A 25,551-nucleotide genomic window follows, 5' to 3' on the forward strand; every position below is an offset into this window, starting at 1 on the left:
ACCTTTTTTTTTTAGAGTGTAGTAAAATTCCACAGATGCCAATATGGGCAAGTTGCATGACATACAAAATAAAGTAAAAACAAATCAACATAAAAACCGGTGCAATGGCAAAAGAACATAACTTGGGTTCACAAGTGAATCAAACTTCTGTTGTTGTTTTGCTAATGCATAGTCTAATTCAATCCATTTTATTTCAATATATTAGCTTCTTGTTGGGCTTATATGATGTTTGTCATACCATTGTTCGACCGTTGTTTTTCAGCACTGTGTGTTGGGTTGCCACTTAATGTCAAATGTACTGTACAATGTGGGTCCTGACACAATGTTTTTGGCAGGAGTTAGGGGTCAATAAAGAAAGGTAGCCGGAAAAGAACAGTATATCGATGAAGCATGGAGTTCATGTTAACATGCTCTGAATATGCTGTTGGTCGTGAGGTTTTTCCAACAGTTAATCCATCAGTGTCAGAGACGAGTTACATCGCAGAGGCTGTGAACTCACTGCATATGCTGCGGCTTGTGTGCGTGTGTGTGCTGTTTGGCTTGGCACTAATGTCCTCTGTTGGTTTGTCTTATCTGTCTTCACTGCCAGACTAATCCTTCAGTTTCTGTAATGCCCAGACTTCCTCCTATTGTCCACTCTTAATGAGTTTGAAAACGGAAATCACACCATCCCTCCCTCTTTCGTTCTTATAAAGCGGTTGTTTCCATCTAGACTGGGTTCCAGTCATGTCTTCAGAATTGTGACACACTGGATAGGTTAGACCTTGCACAGCAAAGCGCTTCAGAGAACCTGTTACTGGGAGCCTACAACTGGGTAGAGGTCAGAGGTCAAAGGTAACAGGTGCCATTGAATATTTGTAACAATGGTGTCTATGATTATTTCAAATCCTTTTAAGCGAGTCTGAAGCAGTATATATTGTGTTTAAAGGTTATGTTTTGCTAAGCATGCACGAAAATAGACCATGCATGTTTGTGAATAGGCTATTATGCTCAAGTTTATCTATGTGGAAATACGTGACTTGTCTAAAACTCTCTGACAGATTTGTAGGGGCTCAGAGATATCTGCTTTGTTTCTCACTTCCAGCTGAACTTTTGCCACTGTTTTCCCACTAAATGTAACCCTCACATGCTCTCTATTGAGTGCATGTGAGAGAGCATTGAGAGCACTGTTGATGGACAGTTTAAAAAAGGGCATTGCAATGCATTACCTACTGTGTGTTTTCTAGGGTTTCAGGACAGGTCTTTCATGATTTCTTCTTTTTCTTTAATCAGATGGAGCCGTGCAGTTGGAAAGGATGGAGCAGACTCCTGTGGGTTTTCGTCTTGAATGTTTCAGGTTAGCATTTTTGTTTGTTTGCATTTCCTCCTTTCTGCTGGTTTGATTTTCTTTTAAATAAATTAATACTTTTATTCACCAAGGATGCATTAAATAGATCGAAAGTAACAGTAAAGACTTCAAATATTTCAAATAAATGTGTTTCTTTTTTTAAAACTTTCTATTCATCAATAAATCTAATAAATGTATCATGGTTTCCACAAAATAAAATTAAGCAAAAAACTGTTTAATAAGAAATGTTTCGTGAACAGCAAATCAGCATATTAGAATGATTTCTGAAGGATCACTGAAGACTGGAGCAATGATGCTGTAAAATTCAGCTTTGCGTCACAGGAATAAATTACATTTTTAAATATATTAAAGAAAAACGTTTAAATTGTTATAATATTTCACAGTATTACTGTTTTTACTGTATATTTCATCAAATAAACAGCCTTGGTTCCTTCAAAAACATTTAAAAATCTTACAGACTCCAAACTTTTGAATGGTAAATGCCACTTTGATTAAAAGCTAGCGTGCAAGTGTTTAACTCTCTTACTCTCTTTGTTCTGTAGGTTTTGTGTCTGTCGAGGGATCTGGTCGCTGTAGTCTGTTTAGCCGTCAGCATATACATACATTTGACGGTGTGATTTATGAGTTCTCTGGAGACTGTAGCTACATGCTGGCGGGAGACTGCCAACACAGAAGCTTCTCCATACTGGGTAAAAGCCTCTCTCTCTCTCACACACACACACACACACACACACACACACACACACACACACACACACACACACACACACACACACACACACACACACACACACACACACACACACACACACACACACACACACACACACACACACACACACACACACACACACAGTTTTTCATGAATTAAACAAGCTATGGCAAAGTTTATACAATGTCAAGATGATAAAATGCCTTCTTGTGTCTGTGTGTTTATGTCTAGCTGATTTCTCTCATGGAAAGAGGAAAGGAGTGACTTTGTTTCTGGGAGACTTCTTTGAGCTTCACCTCTCTGTTCATGGAACGCTGTCACAAGGAGCAGAGAGGTACAAACTGTACATTTCCTACACAAAAAAATAAAGGCTCTTTATTGGCACTTATGGTTCCATTGAAACTTTCCACTCCACAAAAGGTTCTTTATAGCGGAAAGGGTTTCTTTAGATTATTAAGATGTTCTTCACACTAACAAAATGTTTCTATTTAAAACTGTTCACTGAAAGGTTCTTTGGGGAACCAAAAATTGTTCTTCTATGGCATTTTGGAACCTTTATTTTGGTCAAAATATAAAAGAAAATGCATATGGCTTGCTAATGAAATTCTAAAGAGATCAAAAAGAATCCCATAAGATTCTACTGGATTAACTGAATGTACTTTTTTTTGAAAATCGGGATATGAAAAAAAAGAAAAATTCTGATTCTTCACTAAAAGTGTGCAGTGTAGGATTTGCTTACAAACGATTTTGACTCTGAAATTAGTAATTAGTAATTAAACATAAATATTTTGTAGTAGAAAGACTGAAATTGTATATTCTTGTAACAAATACACTAATAATCTTATAAACAACTTTAAAAACAATATATTTTTTCCCCCAATAGGCTCCCATTGCCATATGCATCGAGCTCTGTGTTCGCAGGATTCGAGCTGGGGTACATTCGACTATGGAGTGAAGAGTTCGGGTTCTCCATCCGTATAGACCCCTCGCATAACATTCAACTAACGCTCGGCAAGAATCACAGCAACCGTACATGCGGCCTGTGTGGAAACTACAATTATTTGGTGGCGGATGAGTACACCGCACAAGAAGGTGCGACACAAATGCAGGCATGAACACAATGTTTTGGTAACACTCTGTTTTAAAAGCAGTGGACAGGATGCTGATTAATACGAGCTGGGGAAATAGGTGGCGTCAATGTTCATCCAGAAGACAAAACATTAGAAAGTTCAAAAAGTCTTTGTTTCAGAGCTTTGCTTTTGTATGTTTGGGCCTTTAGGAGGAGTGTTAGTGCCCTGTCATCAATCCATATTACAGCTTTTGTAGTTGATGGTGCACTTATCAGCACTTATAAATTTAGAAGATAGAGCTCACATGAGTTCACCACATGATACAGAAAGCCTGGGAAACTGTTTGTGTCCCCAGAGCTGAAAGTTAACATGTTTGTACATGTTTTGGTCATATTCCACCTCAAATGAAATTTTGATAGAAGGTTAGTTGGCATTTTGACATTATGCTCATTATTAGTGCTTGAAGTGAGGGGAAAAAAGGGTTTGTCACCACCTTTAGGTCTGCTACCGATGGTCCTGCTCGCTTGCACTGGAATACTTTGACTCTGAATGGTAAAGTACCAGTATTGTGTAGAATTTCGATCCCCAGTTAAATTATTACCCCCCTTGTTGAAGTCAGTAATGGATTGCATAGTACCGGATTGCATAATTTTAACCCCACCCTTAATCCTAACCACACCCCCAATCCTAACTACATCCCCACAGATAATCCTACACCTACCTATACTAGTGGGGGGGTGGGGGGAGGTAATAATCTGACAGGGGTCATAATTCGGCACACCCCTGCAAACATGTGAGTACCTGCCTGTATCCGCCCACTTTGAGCACTGCTCATGAAAATGAAGTACACTCCTTACCCATTTCTTAAATATAATGTAAAAAAAACAAAAAAAAAAACAAATTACTTTAATGTGTCCAGAAGATTTATAGCCTATTTGAGTTTCCTGTCGACACTTTAAAATTTTTTTAAATCAGCATTAATTAATTCAAATAAATCAATCAATCAATACTCTTTAATTCAAATAATTAAACATGAAAATATGAAAAATAATGATAAAATATTTTAATAGTTAACTTAAAATAAATACATTCAGAAATAATTTGAATATGCTTATTTGCTTTTATTTAACATTTATTCAAAATAGAAATATTTTGTGACATTATAAATGCCTTTTCTGTCAATTTTGCTTGAATTAATACTTAATGAATTATAAAAAGTATGAATTTCTTTTTCTTTTTTTTACCGTATAGACTCCAAACATTTTCCAATTGTTTTATGCACAGTTTGGAGTAAAATATGACCAGAACATGTTCTTGACAGGCTTCATGAGATTCATAGATTTATCAATGTGTGTGTTTAGGTTTTCTTACAGATGATCCGTACGACTTTGCAAATTCCTGGGCCATGAAAGGAGCAAATGAACCCTGTAAACGCGCCTTGCCCCCGTCGCAGAGCTGCAACAGCACCGGAGAATCAGCAAAAGTCAGATGCTTGCCTGCACAACAAAGACATCCTTCAATCCATTCTGTGTGCCTTATCATATAGATTGCACTTTTTGTGATTTTTCAGAGTGTGTATGCATGTGTTTCAGGATCAGATGTCACGGTGTGAGGCCATGAGCAGCTCACCGCTCTACCTGCGTTGTGCTCACCTGGTGGATGCGGCTGCGTTTGTGTCCGTGTGTGAGTCTGATGCCTGTCACTGCAGTACGGGAGATGAATGCGGGTGTCAGGCCATGCTGGAGTACGCCCGCACCTGTGCCAACCACGGCATAACACTGTCCAACTGGCATGTACAGAGCCAGTGCTGTGAGTAATCTCACTTTCACACTTCTATAAATACATTTCAGATCTACTGTGTATATTCACATACATGTATGTTTCCATTTTCTCAGCCCCTAAGTGTCCTATTGGCATGGAGTACAGTGACTGCACCCCGATTTGCTCCACATCCTGTCAGAATGTAAACATCCAGGAAGTCTGTAAGGAGGAGTGTGTTGATGGCTGCAACTGCCCAGGTGAGAACAATACCGGTCAACCAATCTGGAAAAATTCAATTGAACTCAATTTCGTTTTTTGCTTCATTGTACTGTTTATGAACTCTCTCTTTGTGTGTTTTTATTGTCAGCTAAGATAATACTTTAATATTAATTAATAACTAAATTATACACTACCATTCAAAAGTTTGGGCTCTGTAAGATTTTTTTTCTTTGAAAGAAATTAATACTTTTTTAATATTCATATTTTATCCAAGGATGCATTAAACTGAGCAAAACAGTAAAGACATTAAATTACTGTTCATCAAAGAATCCTGAAAAATTTGCACAGAAATATTGCTGTTTTCAACATTGATAATATTAAAGGGGTGGTAAAACACATTGTTTTGAAGGCTTGATTGTGTTTGTGGGGTGCACTGTAACATGTGTTAATGCTTCGTTTTTAAAAAAAAATCATTATTTTTCATATATTTGACATTTATTCTACACTGCTCTGTCCCTCCTTGTAAAACGGTCTGATGCTTTCCGGGTTGTATGAAGCCAGTCCCTCAAAAATACGCAATGGGCTCAGATTGGTTAGCTGGCCCAGTGTGTTGTGATTCGCTAACCGCAGTGTATGTTTGTCGGAAACGTCACGCCCCTTACCTTACCGGTAGACTGTGGTCAGTATTAGAAACAATGGCGTCAATAAAACCACACCAATCTGAGCCCGAATCAGACCCAGAACATTTTAGTGAAGATGATCGAGCAGAACCTGTTCAGTCCTAATGAGTGAAGACTGCGGATCTATAATCGCTACTGAATGGCACTGTTACTTTTGTATTTTTAGAACGATTATAGCCAAATATCTGTCGCAAGAACTATTAACCCAAAACACTAAACACTGGCTTTACTATAGTAGCCAAATCAAACACAGAACCATGTTTAGCAAGCCTGTAGATACATAATACATAAAAGCTCTAATCAAAGAATCATTTACACTAATGCCAAGTTCGCTGTTGAGATTTTAACGTTAGTGTTTGTAACGTTAGGTGTCCGTCGGATAACGTTAAGTATGAATAAGCATTTAACAGACTGGTTTGCAGAACAGTGTTGTCATCTGTTTACTTCCTTGCTACAACCTATTACAGGAAAACACATCGATGAAAAATAAATCAGACTTACAGGTTGTGGCCCGTAAACAGCTTCTGTTTGTAAATCCAGCTTTCAGGTCAAGCCGTTGTGCATATCCTGCATTGAACTCGCGAACATTGTGAAAGTTTTCCTCCGTGAAATGTGCTGCAGGAGGGAGCCCCGCGCGCGTCGTGCATTCACACACTGGCTGTCTTATGCTGCTGACGTTGTGCAAATCCGGTGTTAAACTCGCGAACATTGTGAAAGTTTTCCTCCGTGAAATGTGCTGCGGGAGCCCCGCGCGCGTCATGCATTCCCATTCACACACTGGCAGTGTTTGTCTTATGCAGCTGACGTTGTGCAAATGCGGTGTTGAACTCGCGAACATTGTGAAAGTTTCCCTCCGTGAGATGTGCTGCGGGAGCCCCGCAAGTGCCTGTTCCCTTCTGTCTCAAACACACGTGCATATAACATGCTGTATGTTAAACGCTCTGCAACGCACCCCTGTCCCTATGAAGGCTGAACAAAGCAAGTACCCCAGACCTGCAATCCGAATGAAAATAACAGCGTTTCCTCTGCATCGCGGCAACAACACTCCAGCCTAACTATACCTCAACAGCGCCGCGATACAAAATGGCCTCACCCCCCCTTATTTAATATTCTCGGAGGAGGGGTTTATGTAAATATTGAGCCTGGTGATGTCACCAACCCTGGAGGAATGTGTGTAGTTGCCTACTGGCCGTTTGCTGTAGTTCTTAGAAACTGATTTCTTTAAAAGCAAATATCTCCCTTTGCTTTAAACTTTGAACGTTGTAACTTTGCAGATGTTGTTTATGCTAAAGCAGCAACATTACACACTAGCTTAAGTTAGAATAGTGAAATCGTGGTTTACCACCCCTTTAAGAACTGTGTATAAAAGACTTATTTCAAAAACATAAAAAAAATCTTATATTTAAACTTAACTATGAAATGGTAGTTTAAAAACAAACAAACAAATAAAATATTTAAGTGAAGTTTATACTAATAAACATGATTATATATATATATATATATATATATATATATATATTTATATATATATATATATATATATATATATATATATATATATATATATATATATATATATATATATATATATATATATATATATATATATATATATATATATATATACACACACACACTTATATATTTATAGATATATTCTCTGGTGCAATGGTTGACAATCTAGCTTTTTAGGTTAATTTATCTTTAGATATTTTAACTGAAAAACAAGACAAAGAAATTGACCACCAGTGATTATTTTTATAGTGTACCTTTTCCTGCTTAGTGTTGAATTTGTGAAATGTGTGTGTCAGCGGGTAAGGTGTTGGACGGAGATCGTTGTGTTGACATCTCTCAGTGCTCCTGCACACATGCTGGACGTAGCTACCCTCCTGGTTCCTCCATATCGCAGGACTGCAACACATGGTGGGACACACACACACACACCCACCCACCCACACATTACAAAGCAATACATTCAAATATGTGTGGCTAATATATCTGGACACATTCACTTAAACTCACCTTCACTTTTAGCATCTGTCGCCATGGTTCATGGGAATGTACCAACGAAGGATGTCCTGGTAAATCTGAATTTGTTACTCTTTAACCTTCCAATAATTAACAATAACAATAATTAAATCTAGTTCAATTTCTAGTATGTAACACAAAATATTATTTTTGTCACCTGGAAATACGACCCTGCAAATGCAGTTTTAATGTTGACATTAAATATTTCTGAATGCCCAGATGAACAAACATTGCTTTCTAATCGATTTCTTCCTCCATCTTTTCTTAGGGGATTGTCTAGTGACAGGACAGTCCCATTATAAGACCTTTGACAATAAGTTCTTCACCTTCAGTGGGATTTGTCAGTATCTGCTTGCTAAAGACTGCCAGAGTAACTCTTTTGCTGCCATCATTGAGACTGCGCAGGTCTGAAATCTTCTGTGCAGTTCATACACTTGTGCTTGTTTGTTTGGCTGTGTGCTTATGGTTGTATTTTTCTGATTAAGTGTGCAGATGACCGAGACGCCATCTGCACACGGTCAATTACACTGAGATTCAGAGATCTGGCCAATCAGACGGTTCACCTCAAGCATGGGGGCGTGGTCTCTGTGGATGGAATGGATGTGAAAACACCCTTAATTAATGGTCTGTCAAGTAGCGGAATACACACAATTCATAACAGATACAATGCTTTTTTTTTTCAAATATATGACAGCTGCAATGTAATACTGCTGTACAAATCATACAGCAGCATAACAGTAATGTGTTTGTGTGTGTGTGTAGGATATTGCTGTACAAATCATAGCACAACATAACAGTAGTGTGTTTGTGTGTAGGTCCCCTAAGAGTCCAGAATACGGTGTTGTCATCTGTAAGATTGCGTTACGGTAACGATCTACATCTGGATTGGGATGGGAGAGGACGTGTTTTGCTCAGGGTGAGTGTGTCCTGCTGGAAAAAAACAGGCTATACACTGAACTAGTGTTTTTTAAAAAACAGTTTTCACTCAGAAATTGCTAATAAATTTCACAAACAATTACAGAAAAACAGAACACAACACATTAAATTAAAGGTGAAATTTTGAAGTAGAGACACTGAAATAAATAGTTGTAAAACATAGGCCTACTCCAAAAAATTTTGTAAGACAACAATATTTTTTTTTGCAGTGTACCAACTTGTCAAGTTTTACCAGCTCGAACCTGGTGAAAATTGTCAACATCAATGTTGATATTGTTATCTAAAACTTAAACTGTTAACTGTTTTTGGTAATTAAAATGAAGCTGAAATAAAATAAAATATTATTTTTTCTTAAAAATGTTACATGCAATTTAGAAGTGTTGCCTTGAAATAAATAATAATAAAGTACAAAAATGACTAAAATTGAAAGAAAGAAAAGAGTAAGCTAAATTGAAGTATTAAAAAACCCAATAAATATAACAAAAGCACTAAAACCTGAACTAAAATGAAAAATAAAACTGATACAAAAATTCAAAATATTAATAAATACCATAATAGCATATACAGTAAATAATACTAAAATAACACTGATCATCATCTGTGTGACTTACTGTTTGCCATTAAAAAGAAAATGAAATGTTTTGACTGTTCTTAACACATAATGAAGATGAATATAAACTGAGGCATATTTCAAATCTTTTGAAGCCATATGATTGCTTAGTGTGAGGAACAGACCAAAAATTTTAGTCATTTATTTACACTGGAATACATTCAAGTATTGCACCCCAAAATGTATTGGAAAAATTGACCGTTTTTATAATAACTGTGACATTTTTATGATGTTTTATGGCGTTTTTTGTTTTGTTTTTTGTCATTTTTAAAGATGGCAGCTTCAATAAATCCCCTAAACCCATTAGCAAACAACCAGCTTCGACCATCCAGAAATTTTGTAAAACAAACGACTACTTTAAACTGGTTTTAGCTGGAATTTCCAGCAGCGTGGATCACATGTTGTGCGTGTGTGAGAATGCTGGGAGCTTTATGCACTCAACATAATGCATAAATAATTCCTATGTTATGTACATAGTCTGTCTGTGAAATGCAGAATCTGGGACATGTATCAAATATTCCCGTGCTGCAAACCTGATATGTGAGTGACCATTTGTGTTTGTGTGTGTGTGTGTGTTTGCAGCTAAACCCTGCCTATGCTGGGAAAACGTGCGGTCTGTGCGGTAATTATAATGGTAACCAAGGAGACGACTTCTTAACAGTGGGCGGGCTGGTGGAGACGCGCGTTGAAGGATTCGGCAACGCATGGAAGATGAACGCAGACTGTGATGATGTTCAGTTGCAACACTCAGATCCCTGTATATTAAATCCTAAGAGAGGTATACACAAACAAGGTTGTGATAAAAAACTATTAGGGGGACAGATGTCAAATTTTAAGAATCTGGTGTTAAAAGAACATATTGACCACTAATCTGAATGTTGGCAGGGATGTTGTGGTTACAGATTTATAAATGCACTATACATGCAATTGTATCTCAAATTTAAATGTCATGTTTAATCATGTTCACTTTGCAATACCTTAAGTTAATATAGAGGAATGAGCTTATGTCACTAATAGCTGCTTGCATGCATGATGTCATGACTTATAAATGCACTGAACACTAGAGGGCAACAAAGACTAGCAGGTAACAACCTGATAGTTTTGTATGTGTCTACAGTGCGTTTTGCAGAAGAAGCCTGTGCTGTGTTGCTCTCTGCGAAGTTTGAACCCTGTCATTATGTGGTCAGCCCTGACCCATATGTGAAGAACTGCCGCTATGATGTCTGCTCCTGCGCAGACGGCCAAGAGTGCCTGTGTGATGCCGTCCATGGCTATGCAGCCGCCTGCGCAGACAAGGGAGTGATAATCGACTGGAGGGGTCATGGATATTGTGGTAGGCCTATATCTCATTCTGTCTGTAGGTTTAAACTCCATATAAGAGTTAATACAGCAAAACAGCTGAATAAACATACTAAATAATATGTTCATAAAAACATAAAAATGCAGAAAGGTTTATCTGAGAGTTAGGGGATAGAAAATATCACTAGATGTGTATAAGGTAAGGTGACCATATTTCTGAAATGGAAACCGGGGACATTTCCTATTTGAGTGGTCAAAATATTGCTAAAAATCTAATTTGTTATTATCTATTAATTAAAATACGGGGACAATTGTCGTTGTTGTTGTGGGCTCCCTATATTATTATTACCATGAATAATTATTATGATTTAGTTTGATTATTACGATTTTTTTGGGTCTGGTTTTAATACAATTCACCGCCGCAAAAAAAACAAAAAAAAACAAAGAAAACAGTTAATAGCAACCATTCAAAACAATATTATAACATGACTTAACATATTACAAAAATAAAACAACATAAATATATGATGAAATTATGAATACAACTATTTAACAATTATAATTGTATTTAATACTTTCATTTTCACAATACTGTATAAATTACTTTTTTTACTTCAAATGTTATGTTACGTTTGTACTTCAAAATAACCCTTACAATATTTAATAGGTCTTGTTATTTTGTATTTTAGTCTTATTTTAAGCATGTGTTTAAGAATGTGTATTCTGCACATGTATTTGTTGCAAGTGTAACGTTAATTGTTTAGGTCTTTCTAAATGTAAAGTTCAGATGTGTGGTAATCACCCGCACCCGGTTGAGGCCCTGTTATAAAGCACATGCAAACAGTATTACTTTAATTTAACATGAATAGTTAGTATGTTACCTTGAAAGCGATAATGTTTCTTTTGATATTTGACGATAATGGCGCTCTGCTCTCGGACCTCAGTTACGTTCTTCATGAAGTAGTAGTGCGCAACCAAGTAGAGTCAGCGTAGCTCACAGCGCCATCTGCTGGTGAAAATAATCACTACACGATTGCTCCTATAACCAGCTGGCTGCTGTATGTTGTAATTTTTTGGGGGGGGACAGAACACCAAAAAACCGTCCCTGAAAAAAATAAATAAATTATACACCCTAGTATAAAGTTAATGGAAAGTCTCCATCATCTTAGAAATCTGTGTGTGTGTGTGTGTGTTTGTTTGTTCAAACAGAACTGACCTGTCCAGATGCCCAAGTGTACGAGGTTTGTGGGAACGTGTGTAATCAGACGTGCCGGTCTCTATCGCTGCCTGATAGTGATTGTGGTGGGTTCTGTGAAGAGGGCTGTTTCTGCCCCAAGGGACTCTTCCTCAGTGACGCGGGGGAATGTGTGCCGCCCGAACACTGCTCATGCCACCATAACGGAGAGATCTTTGAGCCCAACGACATGATTGGTGACCATCACGCCATCTGGTTAGCAGGGGAAACATTTTTTTTTACTATACAGTTACACATCAGGTATCTTTGATAGCTTGATGTTTGGTCACCTGCTTGTGTCTATCGAGACTCATATGATATTAAACATAAAGGCCCGGTTTCACAGACAGGGTTTAGATTAAGCCAGGATTAGGTCTTAGTTCAATTAGCTTTTATTTACGGGCCTTAGAAAAAAACCTTACTGATGTGCATCTTGAGACAAAACAATGGCACTGACATATTTTAAGATATGTCAGTGGAAGTTGCTTTCAGTTAAAACAGCTCAAACATGCATTTTAGTCTGGGACTAGGCTTAAGCTTAACCCAGAAAGAATATTAATTAATTCAAAAGTTTGGGGTCAGAAGATTTAAAAAAGGATGCATTAAATGGATCAAAATAGAGACTTTTACATTGTTCAAAAAGATTTATATTTCAAATAAATGCTGTTCTTTTGAACTTTATAATTATGTGACACTGAAGATTGAAGTAATGGCTGCTGAAAAATTAGCTTTGCATCGCATGGATAAATTACATTTTAAACTATATTCAAAAAGAAAACAGTTACTTTAAATTGTAATAATATTTCACAATATTACTATTTTATTTTTGACCATATAAATAGCCTTTCTGAGCATAAGAGACTTCTGTCAAAAACATAAAAAAATATTTCCAACTCCAAAAATATGAGTGTATATATTTATTTTTTATGTTATTGCTTTTTTTCCCTGTGTAGTGTATGTGAGAGTGGATCCATGCAATGCACTTCTAACGAAGCCACTGGATCTACTCTGACTGACCTCTTCTTTGACGAACATTCTTCTTCGAGAGGTATTTCTGCTCACTTTCATCTCTCTGTGCAGTATTAATGGAGCACAACTGCACTTTGATCCAAAAGAGACACACAAGTCAAGTGGACAAAATATTGTGGTTATCCAAGAACATATAATGAATTATTTTTCTGTGTGTTTCACCTGTAGGGCGGCGCTCTATCTCTTGTCCACCTCCACTGCAGCGGTTTGAGTGTGATAGTGCAAGGGATGCTGGGATAGAGTGTGCTAAGACCTGCCAGAATCTGGACCTGGAGTGTGTCAGTCAGGGATGTGTGTCTGGCTGTATGTGTCCAGCTGGAATGGTAAGTGTGAACCTGAACACTAGGAAATGCTGTTGTGAACCGTTTGACACTTAAAGGGTTAGTTCACCCAAAAATGAAAATAATGTAATTTATTACTCACCCTCATGCCGTTCCACACCCGTAAGACCTCTGTTCATCTTCGGAACACAAATGAAGATATTTTTGTTGAAATCCGAAGGTGAGGCCTCCATAGGGAGCAAAGCAATTTACACTCTCAAGATTCATTAATGTGCTAAAAACATATTTAAATAAGTCCATGTGAGTACAGTGGTTCAATATTAATATTATAAAGCGACAATAATATTTTTAGTGAGCGTATCGAATCAGCAAGTCGATTCAGTGGTTCGGAGCGCCAAAGTCGCGTGATTTCAGCAGTTTGAAGCTTTGACAAGCTGATTCATAACGTTTCGAATCTTCATGAATCAGTGTTTTGAAATCGGTTATCACTATATAAGTCATTATTTAGTTTTTTTTTGGCGCACCAAAAATATTATCTTCGCTTTATAATATTAATATATTGAACCACTGTACTCACATGGACTGATTTAAAATGTTTATGATTATGATTTAAATAACTGTTAAACTATATTTTCATAATTCTTTGATGAATTGAATGTTTTATTTGAATTAAAAAAATAGAAATATTTTGTAAAAGTATAAATGTTTGACATTTACTTGTCTATGGGATTTCAAATTGTAATGTCAATAATTTAACACCACATTATGATTAGAAAATTAGCAAAATTATTTAAACCATTAATATTATCTACAACATATTATAGTTACTTTTCTACACAAATAAGTTCAATCTCATTATAATCTTTTTCTTTTACGTATGCAGCTTTTAAAGGGGTCAGGAATTGGCTTTTTAAATTTGTTTATACTGTTGTCTGAGGTCAACTTATTGCGTTTGTGTGGTTTTTACATTCAAAAACATCATAATGAATAAGTAATAAGCTATTTTCTGCCCTTGTTTTGAGACTCTCTCAAGACGCGCTCAGTTTTGATGGGTGTGCCGCACTGAAGACTTGGAAGTAAACGCCCACGTCTAGGATTGGATAATATTTGCATATTTAATGAGCTTCTGCTCCCCCTGTCAGTGAAAGCGTGTGGCAAACGGAATGAATCGCCCAGCCCACAGCCATGGCTTGCAAAATGTCTTTATCAAACAAACACAATGATTCATCTCTCATCCACCCGCGATTGATTGGAATGTTATTTTTTTTATTAACGTTATTTGCCCCAGCCCGATCGATGAATATAACCGTGTACACACACACACACGCCCGAGTCAAGAGAGTGAACAACGCACATCAAGACAGTAATGAACCAAGAACACCACAAATAAAGTATTCTCCAGCCTGTAACAGCGTGCTAAGGTATGTTCTGTTAGACACGTACACATAATCCATAGATATCAAGCGATCTGTAACAATGCAATTATCACATATAAAAAAAAAACATTTTTACACTACTGTGTTGCTTCAGTCGTTCATGTAATCTCATCCTGCAAATCCAGTCTCTTGTTTACAAACGACTCCGTGGTTAAATGAACATACGTGCAATGTCTTCCCCACGTGAGCTGGATATTCATTAAAAATAAAGATCATCCATGTATTCATAATAGTGGAATCCGAATGAAGCTTATGTGGTATGTTTACTGCTTAGAAATTCGATGCTGTTTAGCTCTATGCTGCTCTTAGCTGTCATGTTAGTGGCACGAGTCGGTGGGCGGGGCTACAGAATCAGGCGTTGTTCTTCTTCTGTTGAGGCGGTGCTTCACTACACTCACACGTCATAGCCGGGCACATTCTGAGATCGATCGTTTGCTGGGCCAGGTGTCTATAAAAGCTTTTCTTTGACTAACAAGGAAGTTTTCTGCTTTGAAACTTACAGGATATTCTTATATTGCCATGACCTTTTATATATCAAAAGCTCAAGGGAAAGTTGATTTCTCAATTCATCACCCCTTTAAAGTATAAAACTTTTTAGGCTATAAAAAAGAGAATTGTTTAATTGTATGGTTGTTTGCAGGTTCGACTCAAAAAAGAATGCATTCCACAAGACCAGTGCCCTTGTTACCATAACAACCGCCCCTATGCCTCAGGACAGAGCATTAATGTGGACTGCAACACCTGGTAAGTGAGCCAATCATGGCTCTTGTACAGGCTGACACTGGTGTAATGTAATTTTGCTGCGTATATCAGATGACAAATATAATTCAGATTATTGTGTTACAATTACATTTCCCTTTCTCTCCCAGTGTTTGTGAGAAGCGTCAGTGGAAGTGTACGGAGCGAGTGTGTGACGGTATGTGTCGTGTGATAGGAGACAAGCACTACATCAGCTTTGATGGACTGAAGTTCTCGTTTCCTGGACCTTGCCAATACGTACTAGCTCAGGTAAAGTCAATATTCTCTTGCTCTCTTTCCTCCTCTGTCTCTCATATTCATCAATGTTTCCGCTCATTTTTCTGTGTCTGTCTGAATAGGATTACTGTAACGGATTGGATGGCACGTTTAGGGTTCTGGTGGAGAATTCCGCTTGTGGGATCGCAAATTACCACTGCAGTAAAAGCATCACAGTGTTGTACATGGGAGGACTGATTGCAATGGAACATGGCGAGGTAACACTAAAACTCATTATAAAGCGGTTAGCTACAGTCTTGGATGCTGTTGTCAATAAGCACACAGTATAGCAACAGATAGTTTTTAGCAGAGCATAGATAGATAGATAGATAGATAGATAGATAGATAGATAGATAGATAGATAGATAGATAGATAGATAGATAGATAGATAGATAGATAGATAGATAGATAGATAGATAGATAGATAGATAGATAGATAGATAGATAGATAGATAGATAGATAGAATGCAAGGTTGCTTAAATATACATTTTGTGGATTGTGAAATTATTTTTCCACCACAATTACGTTATGACAAGCATCATGGGTGAAGTAAAAGCATAGACTTTTTTTTTTCTTTCTTTCTCTGTTGTCTTCTTCTCTAGGTGAGAATGACGAGGCCTGTGTTGAAAGAGACAGCGGTTGAGATTGTGCGCTCTGGACAGTATTACATTGTCCTTCTGGGTAAACACATCTCCATCACCTGGGACACAGGGACCCGAATCTCACTGCAGATCAACGGACAGTACAGGGTAACACACATTACAACGATCTATAGTACCTAGTTATCTAAACGAGCACATACCATAGACGACTTAATTTTTGTTGTTAAATAATATTTATGAATTAAGTTTACCTTTGAGTAAGTTACCAAAGTAGTGAGATTGAGCTAAAAAAAAGTATTTTTAGAGTAAAAAATTATTTATGAATCAAATATTATGAATAAAAAATTATGCATAATTCCAAAATTAGATTTAATAAACATACATTTTAAAAATATTTTTTAGAGTTAAGATACATTTATCGGTAATATTCTTTTAATATTCTAATATTCTAATTTTTTACCTTTTAGCATGTCTTCGAAAGTGAGTTTTTGTCAAATTTACCAAGTAAACAAAAAGAAAAATCATTTTATAGAGTTAAAATAATTTATGAATCCAAATGTATGTATAAAATATAATTTAGAATGATTTATTTTTACATTTGAGCATGTCCACAATATGGGTTTTTGTCTTTATCTAGTTCATTTTAAAAAAGTAAAAAAAAACTATTTATTAATAAAAACTTTTGAATAAAGATTTTTTAATCATTTTTATATTTGAACATGTCTCCATTGTTTTTGTTTAATATTTATCAACGCTAGTAAAAAACATTTTTTAGTTAAAAATGATTTGTGAATAAAAATGTATGAATTAAATATGATTTATTTTATTTATTTTATTGTTTTTACCTTTGAGCATGAGCGAGTGTTTTTGTCAGATTTATTATTAGTAATTTTATTAAGTAATTTTTCAGAGTTAAAAATGATTTATGAATCCAAATGTATGTATAAAATATGATTTAGAAATTATTTTTTTTACCTTTGAGCATGTCCACAATATGGGTTAGAGTATACAGTTGAGAAATTAAGAAAAAGCTTAACATAAGTTTGTGTGTGTTTAAGGGGAATGTCTGTGGCCTTTGTGGAAATTTTGATGGCAGTCAGAACAACGATCTGTTGAGCAGCAGTAACCAGATGGAGGTGGACGCTGCAGACTTTGGAAACTCATGGAAAGTTCGACCTAGCTGTGCTGACGCTGTTCCGGTGAGTTAATGGACATCACGCTCTGAACTGGAGTGTTTTACTAGAACGAGTTAGAACATAGAGACATGAAATGAACTGAGATGACATATTTTGATCTGCATGCAGGTGCTGTCTCAGTGCAGCACAGACATGGTGAAGCTGGTGACAGTTGAACAGTCCTGCCGCGTGCTCACCAGCACCATCTTCAGGGAGTGCAATGCTGTGGTTGGTAACACTAATACTCAATAGTCACAATTAAATGATGACAATATACTGACATGTGGTCCTTACTCTGCTTTCTTATTACTTCGTACACTTTTTGCCTTTTTTACTCTGACTGTATCAGGTGGACCCTGAGCCGTACTGGGACATCTGTACTCAAGACACATGCTCGTGTCCATCAGTCGGGGACTGTGCATGTTTCTGTAACACCATTGCCGCATACGCTCACGAATGTGCTCAGAAGGGGCTGCTGGTGAACTGGAGGTCCAACGATTTGTGCCGTAAGTTTCACCACTGTACCCCTGAGCAAGGCACTTAAAGCTGATTTACTCACCCAGATGTTGTCACAAACCCGACAAAAGAAGATATTTGGTAGAATATTCTCTTTTACACATTGAAAGTGAATGGGTATAGAATCTCTCGATCTCCAAAAAGGACAAAAAAAAAAACTGAATTAAAATAACATAAAAGTAGTTCAAATTAATCGTGCACAGTTTTCCAAGTGTTCTTTAAAAAAATATTTTTCATTATCTTCAAATTTAAGGGTAATATTAAGTGCCTATTTTAATTCTAACCACATAAACATATGACAGACCTAATATATATATTAGTGCTATGAATTAATTAATGCTCATTTCTTTCTGTAATTATTTGCAATTAAAAACATCAGTTCCCTTTCAGTCGGTCACGTTCGACGTACGTCGGAACTGACCGACGAATTGGGATCTGATCTCAGAGACCAATATACTTCGAGTGTATTAAAAACGAGCCAATGGAGATTGGCATGCGATCCACGCATTCCACGCACCGCCCCGCAGCGCGGGTATAAATAAGGAAGTGGAATGCTTGATCATTGCTTTCTACTTCGGAGCCGAACAGCGAATGTTTCCTGTTTCCTGTTTCTACGAAGAGTGTTTTGACGAGTCTCGTGAGAGGATCTGCTTCCAGTGCGGGTGTGACGGCGCGTCAGCGAGTGCCGCTTCAGACGGAGATCAGCTGTTGGTTCGCTGGGCGTTTCCTATTCTGAGTGCACACACAGGCTTGCACCTTTGTACTGTGTGGTGCCGCGGTCATCTCCCTGAGTGCTTCAGCACGTAAAAGAGCAGTTTCCTTTCTAAAAGAGCAACACGGTTTGACCCTGCGTCTTTTTCAAGATGTCATTCAAACCGTGTGTTTCTGGATGCGGTCGATATCTGTCCCCAGCTGACGGTCACGTTCGTTGTCTCACGTGTTTGGGCGTTCAGCACGCTGAGGCTGCGTTCGTGAATGACTCATGTTCCCATTGCGGGAACATGACCATCGCAGTTTTACGGTCCAGACTCCATTACCTTGAAAGAGGCGGAGCACCATTGCGCATCCCCCGATCTAGTGGTCCTCCCGCTGCAAAGCAGAGGGCTGCTACTTTGGCTGATGGCCTTGGTGGGGACCTGAGGGTTACTGTGAGGGCTTCCCCGACGGGTCAAATGGCTCCTCGGGCCCCTCCCCCCTCCGCTGCGCCGGTGGAGCTTCCAGAAGAGCGCGCTGGCCTCCCCCGGGAGGTCCCAGGCGTTTCTTTTGGGGCTCCGGCTGAGGACATGCTGTCGATTGCAGCATCGGGGGACGAGCTAATGGGCTCTGAGGATGAAGATTCGGCTGCGCTGCCCCCTTCGGGTGTGACAGCGTTGCCCGAGTCCGACCCAGAGCTTACGGCTATGCTTTCCCGGGCCGCTGCGAGTGTCGGGCTCGAGTGGAACCCTCCACCGTGTCCCGAACCCTCGCGGTTGGACGATTGGTTTCTCGGGACGGCCCGTGCTGGTTCTCAGCGCCCCGCCCCGGTTCCTTTCTTCCCGGAAGTGCATCAGGAGATCACGAAATTGTGGGTAGCGCCTTACAACGCTCGCTCACGGTCGACTGACTCCTCCGTCCTCACAACTCTCGATGGTGGTGCGGCTAAGGGCTACGTGGGAATCCCCCCAGTCGAGCGGTCTGTGGCGATGCAACTGTGTCCCAAGACCGCTGCGGACTGGCGGGGTGCCCCGCGTCTCCCCTCCCGGGCGTGTAAGTTCTCGTCCGGTCTCACGGGCAGGGCTTACACCGCCTGCGGGGAAGCCGCATCATCTCTGCATGCCATGGCGCTCCTGCAGGTCCACCAGGCCAAGGCGCTAAAGGAATTGCACGAGGGTAGTTACGACCAGGGTGTTATGCAGGAACTGCGTGCGGCGACTGACCTCGCTCTCCGGGCGACGAAAGTCACTGCACGCTCCCTGGGTCGGGCGATGTCCACACTAGTGGTCCAGGAACGGCACCTGTGGCTGAACCTGGCAGACATGCGTGATTCCGACAAGGTCCGGTTTCTCAACGCCCCTGTCTGTCAGGCCGGCCTCTTCGGCGACGCCATCGAGAGCTTCGCCCAGCAGTTCTCGGTGGCCCAGATGCAGACGGAGGCCATCAAAAACATCCTGCCCTGACGACCCGCTGCTGCCTCCACCCAGTCGTCGTCGGCAGCACCTCCGCCTGCTCGTCGCCGAGGGCGTCCCCCTGCGTCCGCCTCCGCCCCTGCGAAGCCCAAGCAGCAGCCTCCACCGGGAAAGCAGGGTGCCGGACGTAAGGGAGGCGCCCAACCCGCTCAGGGCTCCGCTAAACCAGCCGGCAAGCGCAAGGGGAAGTGGCCCTGAGACGGGCAGCCCAGGGAAGACGGGAGCTGCTCTGAGGGAGATGATGTCCGCATCCTTCTCCCACCCCCCGGAGGAGGACCGGGGGGCCCCGACTGGTATCACATCTCTGCCGCTGGCTCTCCGGAGTCCAGCGGCACCCACATTTTCAATAAAAGAGCAGTTTCTATTTTCCCTGGGCCCCAAGAGGGCCAGGTTGGCAGTGCGCGACGCCCCCGGGCCTTGCCACTCCTTTCCTCCCCTCTCCCCCTCGCCAGGGGGCAGCAGTATGGGCACCGAAACGCCCCCGGGCCTTCTCACCCACACTCTGCCCCACCCTGGAATATTCGGACAACACTCCGGGCCGCCTCCGGGCCTCCCGAGTCGTGTCCGTCTATTCCACTTCGCTGCCCCACCCCGGGTACGTCTGTGGTGCCGTTGGTCCCGCTTGTACGGTCTCTGGGGGCTTGGCTTCAGCTCCCCAGGCCGTCTCGCTGGCTCATCCGTACCATCAGACTCGGCTACGCGATTCAGTTCGCTCGCCGGCCTCCCAAGTACAGGGGCATCCTCTTCACCTCCGTGCGGAGCAGCGATGCACAGGTCTTGCGGTCAGAGATCGATGTCCTGCTGGCGAAGGACGCGATCGAGCCGGTTCCTCCAGCCGATATGAAGGCGGGGTTCTACAGCCCCTACTTCATTGTACCCAAGAAAGGGGGTGGGTTACGGCCAATCTTGGACCTGCGTATCCTGAATCGGGCCCTGCACAAGCTCCCGTTCCGGATGCTAACGCAGAAACGCATTTTCGAATGCATCCGTCCCCAAGATTGGTTTGCAGCGATCGACCTGAAGGACGCGTACTTTCATGTGTCTATCCTTCCTCGACACAGACCGTTCCTACGTTTTGCGTTCGAGGGGAAGGCATATCAGTACAAAGTCTTGCCCTTCGGGCTGTCCCTGTCGCCTCGCGTCTTCACGAAAGTCGCAGAGGCAGCCATTGTTCCGCTCAGAGAACGCGGCGTTCGCGTCCTCAACTATCTCGACGACTGGCTTATACACACCCAGTCTCGGGAGCAGTTGTGCGAACACAGGGACATGGTGCTCAGTCACCTCAGCCTGTTGGGCCTTCGGGTCAACCGACAGAAGAGCAAACTCTGTCCCGCACAGAGGATCTCTTATCTCGGTATGGAGCTGGATTCGGTCAGCCAGACTGCGCGCCTCACGGAAGAGCGGGTCCGGTCGGTGTTGAACTGCTTGAATTCGTTCAAGAACAGGACGGCGGTCCCACTGAAATTTTTTCAGAGGCTCCTGGGGCATATGGCATCTGCAGCCGCGGTAACGCCGCTCGGATTGCTTCATATGAGACCGCTTCAACACTGGCTCCATGGCCGAGTCCCGAGGTGGGCGTGGCAGAGCGGCCAGTACCGGGTCCCAGTGACTCCTTACTGCCGCCAAACTTTCAGCCCATGGTCCGACGCTTCGTTTCTCCGGGCCGGGGTGCCCTTAGAACAAGTGTCCAGGCATGCTGTGCTCTTCACGGATGCCTCCTCCACGGGCTGGGGGGCCACGTACAACGGGCATGCAGTTTCAGGTCTGTGGACGGGACCTCAATTGCATTGGCATATCAATTGCCTCGAGTTGTTAGCGGTACACTTGGCACTGCGCCGCCTCAAGGGGCCGCTACGTGGCAAGCATGTACTGGTCCGTACGGACAGCACTGCGGCCATTGCGTACATCAACCGTCAGGGTGGTCTACGCTCCCGTTGCATGTTCCAACTCGCCCGCCACCTCCTCCTTTGGAGTCAGAAGCATCTGAGGTCGCTTCGTGCCATTCACATCCCAGGTGCGCTGAACCAGACAGCCGACGAGCTCTCTCGCCAGTCGACACCTCCGGGGGAGTGGCGACTCCATCCCCAGGCGGTCCAGCTGATATGGGACCTCTTCGGAGCCGCACAGGTAGACCTGTTTGCCTCTCCGGACTCGACCCATTGCCAGTGGTACTATTCCCTGACCGGGGGCACCCTCGGCACGGATGCACTGGCGCACAGCTGGCCCCGGGACCTGCGCAAATATGCGTTTCCCCCAGTGAGCCTTCTTGCACAGACCCTGTGCAAGGTCAGGGAGGACGAGGAGCAGGTCTTGTTAGTTGCGCCCTACTGGCCCAACCGGACCTGGTTCCCAGAACTAACTCTCCTCGCGACAGCCCCTCCTTGGCCGATCCCCCTGAGGAGGGACCTTCTTTCTCAGGGACGGGGCACTCTATGGCACCCGCGTCCAGACCTCTGGAAACTCCATGTCTGGTCCCTGGACGGGACGCGGAGGTTCTAGGTGGTCTACCACAGGCAGTGGTGGACACCATCTCTTCTGCTAGAGCCCCCTCTACGAGGCGCCTCTACGCTTTGAAGTGGAACCTGTTCGTTGAATGGTGTTCTTCCCACCGGGAAGACCCCCGAAGGTGTTCGGTTAGTGTCGTGCTTTCTTTCCTGCAAGATGGGCTGGAGCGAAGGCTGTCTCCCTCCACCCTCAAAGTGTACGTCGCAGCAATAGCGGCGTATCACGACGCAGTCAAAGGTAAGTCCGTAGGAAAGCACGACTTAATCGTCAGGTTCCTCAGAGGTGCGAGGAGGCTAAATCCTCCTCGTCCAAACTCGTTACCCTCTTGGGACTTAGCTCTAGTGCTCAGAGCACTTCAGAGCCCTCCCTTTGAGCCTTTGCAGTCTGTGGAGCTTAAAATCCTGTCTATGAAGACGCTTCTGACGGCATTGGCCTCCATCAAGAGGGTAGGGGACCTGCATGCACTTTCGGTCAACGAATCGTGCCTAGAATTCGGGCCGGCCAACTCTCACGTTGTCCTGAGACCCCGGCCTGGATACGTGCCCAAGGTTCCTACCACTCCCTTCCGGGACCAGGTAGTGAACCTGCAAGCGCTGCCTTCGGAGGAGGCAGACCCAGCCCAGGCTTTGTTATGTCCCGTCCGCGCTCTCCGCGCTTACGTCGACCGGACTCAAAGCTTTCGGACCTCAGAGCAACTCTTCGTCTGTTACGGAGGCCAGCAGAAGGGAAAGGCTGTCTCCAAGCAGAGGTTGGCCCACTGGATAGTGGATGCTATCGTCTTGGCTTACCAGTCCCAAGACGTGCCTTGCCCGTTCGGGTTGCGAGCACACTCAACAAGGAGTGTTGCTTCTTCCTGGGCGCTGGCTCAAGGCGCCTCGCTGACAGATATATGTAGAGCTGCGGGCTGGGCGACACCTAACACGTTCGCTAGATTCTATAGCCTCCGTGTAGAGCCGGTATCTTCCCGCATCCTCGCCCCCAGTGGCCAGTAGCGCAAAGTGCCCGTTCTAAGTGTCGGCTTGCAACGCCACTCCCGCCCTCTGGGCCGGATACGTGCGTCTATTTTCTCCAGTTGTGTTCCCCGGAAACGGCTAACCCTGTCGAGCTCCTCCGTCACCCCTGCGGTGCCAGACGTTGCGGCCGTCTGACGGCTGGGTTCCATATGTAGCGGTCCCCTCACGGCTACCCCATATGTGTATTCTTCCACGGTACCAGCTACCCTACTCGGCTAGCCCCGTGTCTTTCCCTTGACAGAGTCCGCTCTGTCGTCTCTGGGCGTGTTCTTTCCCCCCTGGGACCAGGCTGGAACCACCCCAGAGACTGCCATATGTTGCACTACCCTGCCAGGTTAGTCCTTATGTGTATTCTGCCACCTAGCCTTCTACGAAGGACGTGGCCCCGCAGCGTACCATCTCCCGAGACGGGCACGCTTTCCCAGCGTTATCCAATAGTCACACTGAGTGGGTCTTGCAGAAACAGCAGTGACTGACCTCCCTGCTTGGAGCCCTGACTTCCGTACCATCTAAGACGGTCCAGTGCGCTCAAGCAGGACGCTGGAAGGGCCAGCGCCCTGGCGTTTTGGTAGGGATCCCAATTCGTCGGTCAGTTCCGACGTCGAACGTGACCGACTGAAAGGGAACGTCTCGGTTACGTATGTAACCCTCGTTCCCTGAAGGAGGGAACGGAGACGTACGTCCCGTCGCCAGGTGCTGTGCTTCCGCTAGGGGGCCGAGTCACTAGTTCGGCTCCTCAGCAGAAAAAAGCAATGATCAAGCATTCCACTTCCTTATTTATACCCGCGCTGCGGGGCGGTGCGTGGAATGCGTGGATCGCATGCCAATCTCCATTGGCTCGTTTTTAATACACTCGAAGTAGATTGGTCTCTGAGATCAGATCCCAATTCGTCGGTCAGTTCCGACGTACGTCTCCGTTCCCTCCTTCAGGGAACGAGGGTTACATACGTAACCGAGACGTTTTTTATATTTTTAATTTAAAAAAATTCAGTTAATCTCCAAATTAATGTAGGAACAACTTAAAGACATTATATTTTAAATATTTGTTTTAATGTCATCTTTTTATGAATGAAGGCCAGTATCACTGATACTAAAACGGCTACTGCTACTATGAAATAGATTAAAAAAAAAAAATTAACACAAAACACATTAATTATAGACATTCAGCATTACAGTATAATTGAAATCTATCAATTTCAACATTTATTAGACTTTAAAAATGACAACTTTTAATTTAAGTGAACTTAAAACTATCTTCACATAAACCCATTATAATAAATGTCATATTAACTGTGGCCCTCCTACCTATCCAACAGAAATAGCCTACAGAAATTGAATAAAGTTATCAAACACTTTACAGTCTTAACTGCATAAATAATTAATTAAATATAGATTAATCCTTATTAAAGCTATAATTTACATTTATATTTTTTTAAATTACATTTACAACAAATTTACATTTGTTCTTTGAATAACATTAATGACAGACATCATTACTGGCTGCTGTCACTTTAAGATCTGCCGCTGCCGAACACGACGTGCATCTGACGCACTGTCACGCGCATCTCATTTTCCTACAACAAGTTCATTTAAGACGTCATTTAAGACCGCTCTTATGAGAATACTTGACAAAACAGGCATTTTGGCATAATTCTGTGTGCTATTGTTCATTCAAGCACGAAAGATAACTCAATTCTGGTGCACTGTCTGTGCACATGATATTGGCGTGTGTCTTTCTGTGCGTCATGTGTATGTGTGTGTCTGTGTCACATATTCACAGACAGTGCGTGTTCTGTCTCATTGCACTTGAATGGTTTAAAAGTATTTGTAAGAATAACAGCACAGTCATATAGTGTAACGCTAGCCAAAGTATGACAGATAAAGGATGCTGCGTTTATTGTATTAAATATGTTTAA

At 42.0% G+C, this 25,551-nt stretch overlaps 1 protein-coding gene across 1 annotated transcript in view; it reads left to right on the plus strand.

Annotated features, from left to right (window-relative positions):
* The first annotated feature begins 716 nt into the window (after positions 1 to 716).
* vwf (von Willebrand factor) overlaps positions 717 to 25,551 on the plus strand; it is a 55,753-nt gene continuing 30,918 nt past the window's right edge. The window contains exons 1-25 of the mRNA XM_079825443.1: positions 717 to 834; positions 1,273 to 1,336; positions 1,891 to 2,037; positions 2,292 to 2,394; positions 2,944 to 3,152; positions 4,492 to 4,613; positions 4,723 to 4,939; positions 5,026 to 5,148; positions 7,602 to 7,713; positions 7,825 to 7,871; positions 8,087 to 8,223; positions 8,304 to 8,442; positions 8,634 to 8,734; positions 9,947 to 10,142; positions 10,482 to 10,697; positions 11,873 to 12,113; positions 12,851 to 12,945; positions 13,095 to 13,249; positions 15,284 to 15,387; positions 15,513 to 15,651; positions 15,741 to 15,875; positions 16,262 to 16,408; positions 17,320 to 17,460; positions 17,566 to 17,664; positions 17,786 to 17,942. Coding sequence (XP_079681569.1) covers positions 1,273 to 1,336; positions 1,891 to 2,037; positions 2,292 to 2,394; positions 2,944 to 3,152; positions 4,492 to 4,613; positions 4,723 to 4,939; positions 5,026 to 5,148; positions 7,602 to 7,713; positions 7,825 to 7,871; positions 8,087 to 8,223; positions 8,304 to 8,442; positions 8,634 to 8,734; positions 9,947 to 10,142; positions 10,482 to 10,697; positions 11,873 to 12,113; positions 12,851 to 12,945; positions 13,095 to 13,249; positions 15,284 to 15,387; positions 15,513 to 15,651; positions 15,741 to 15,875; positions 16,262 to 16,408; positions 17,320 to 17,460; positions 17,566 to 17,664; positions 17,786 to 17,942 — 3,346 coding nt within the window. The 5' untranslated portion in view covers positions 717 to 834. The remainder of the gene's footprint in view (positions 835 to 1,272; positions 1,337 to 1,890; positions 2,038 to 2,291; positions 2,395 to 2,943; positions 3,153 to 4,491; positions 4,614 to 4,722; positions 4,940 to 5,025; positions 5,149 to 7,601; positions 7,714 to 7,824; positions 7,872 to 8,086; positions 8,224 to 8,303; positions 8,443 to 8,633; positions 8,735 to 9,946; positions 10,143 to 10,481; positions 10,698 to 11,872; positions 12,114 to 12,850; positions 12,946 to 13,094; positions 13,250 to 15,283; positions 15,388 to 15,512; positions 15,652 to 15,740; positions 15,876 to 16,261; positions 16,409 to 17,319; positions 17,461 to 17,565; positions 17,665 to 17,785; positions 17,943 to 25,551) is intronic.

Source organism: Gobio gobio, assembly GCF_949357685.1.
Source record: "Gobio gobio genome assembly, chromosome: 9".
Lineage (NCBI taxonomy): Eukaryota > Metazoa > Chordata > Actinopteri > Cypriniformes > Gobionidae > Gobio > Gobio gobio.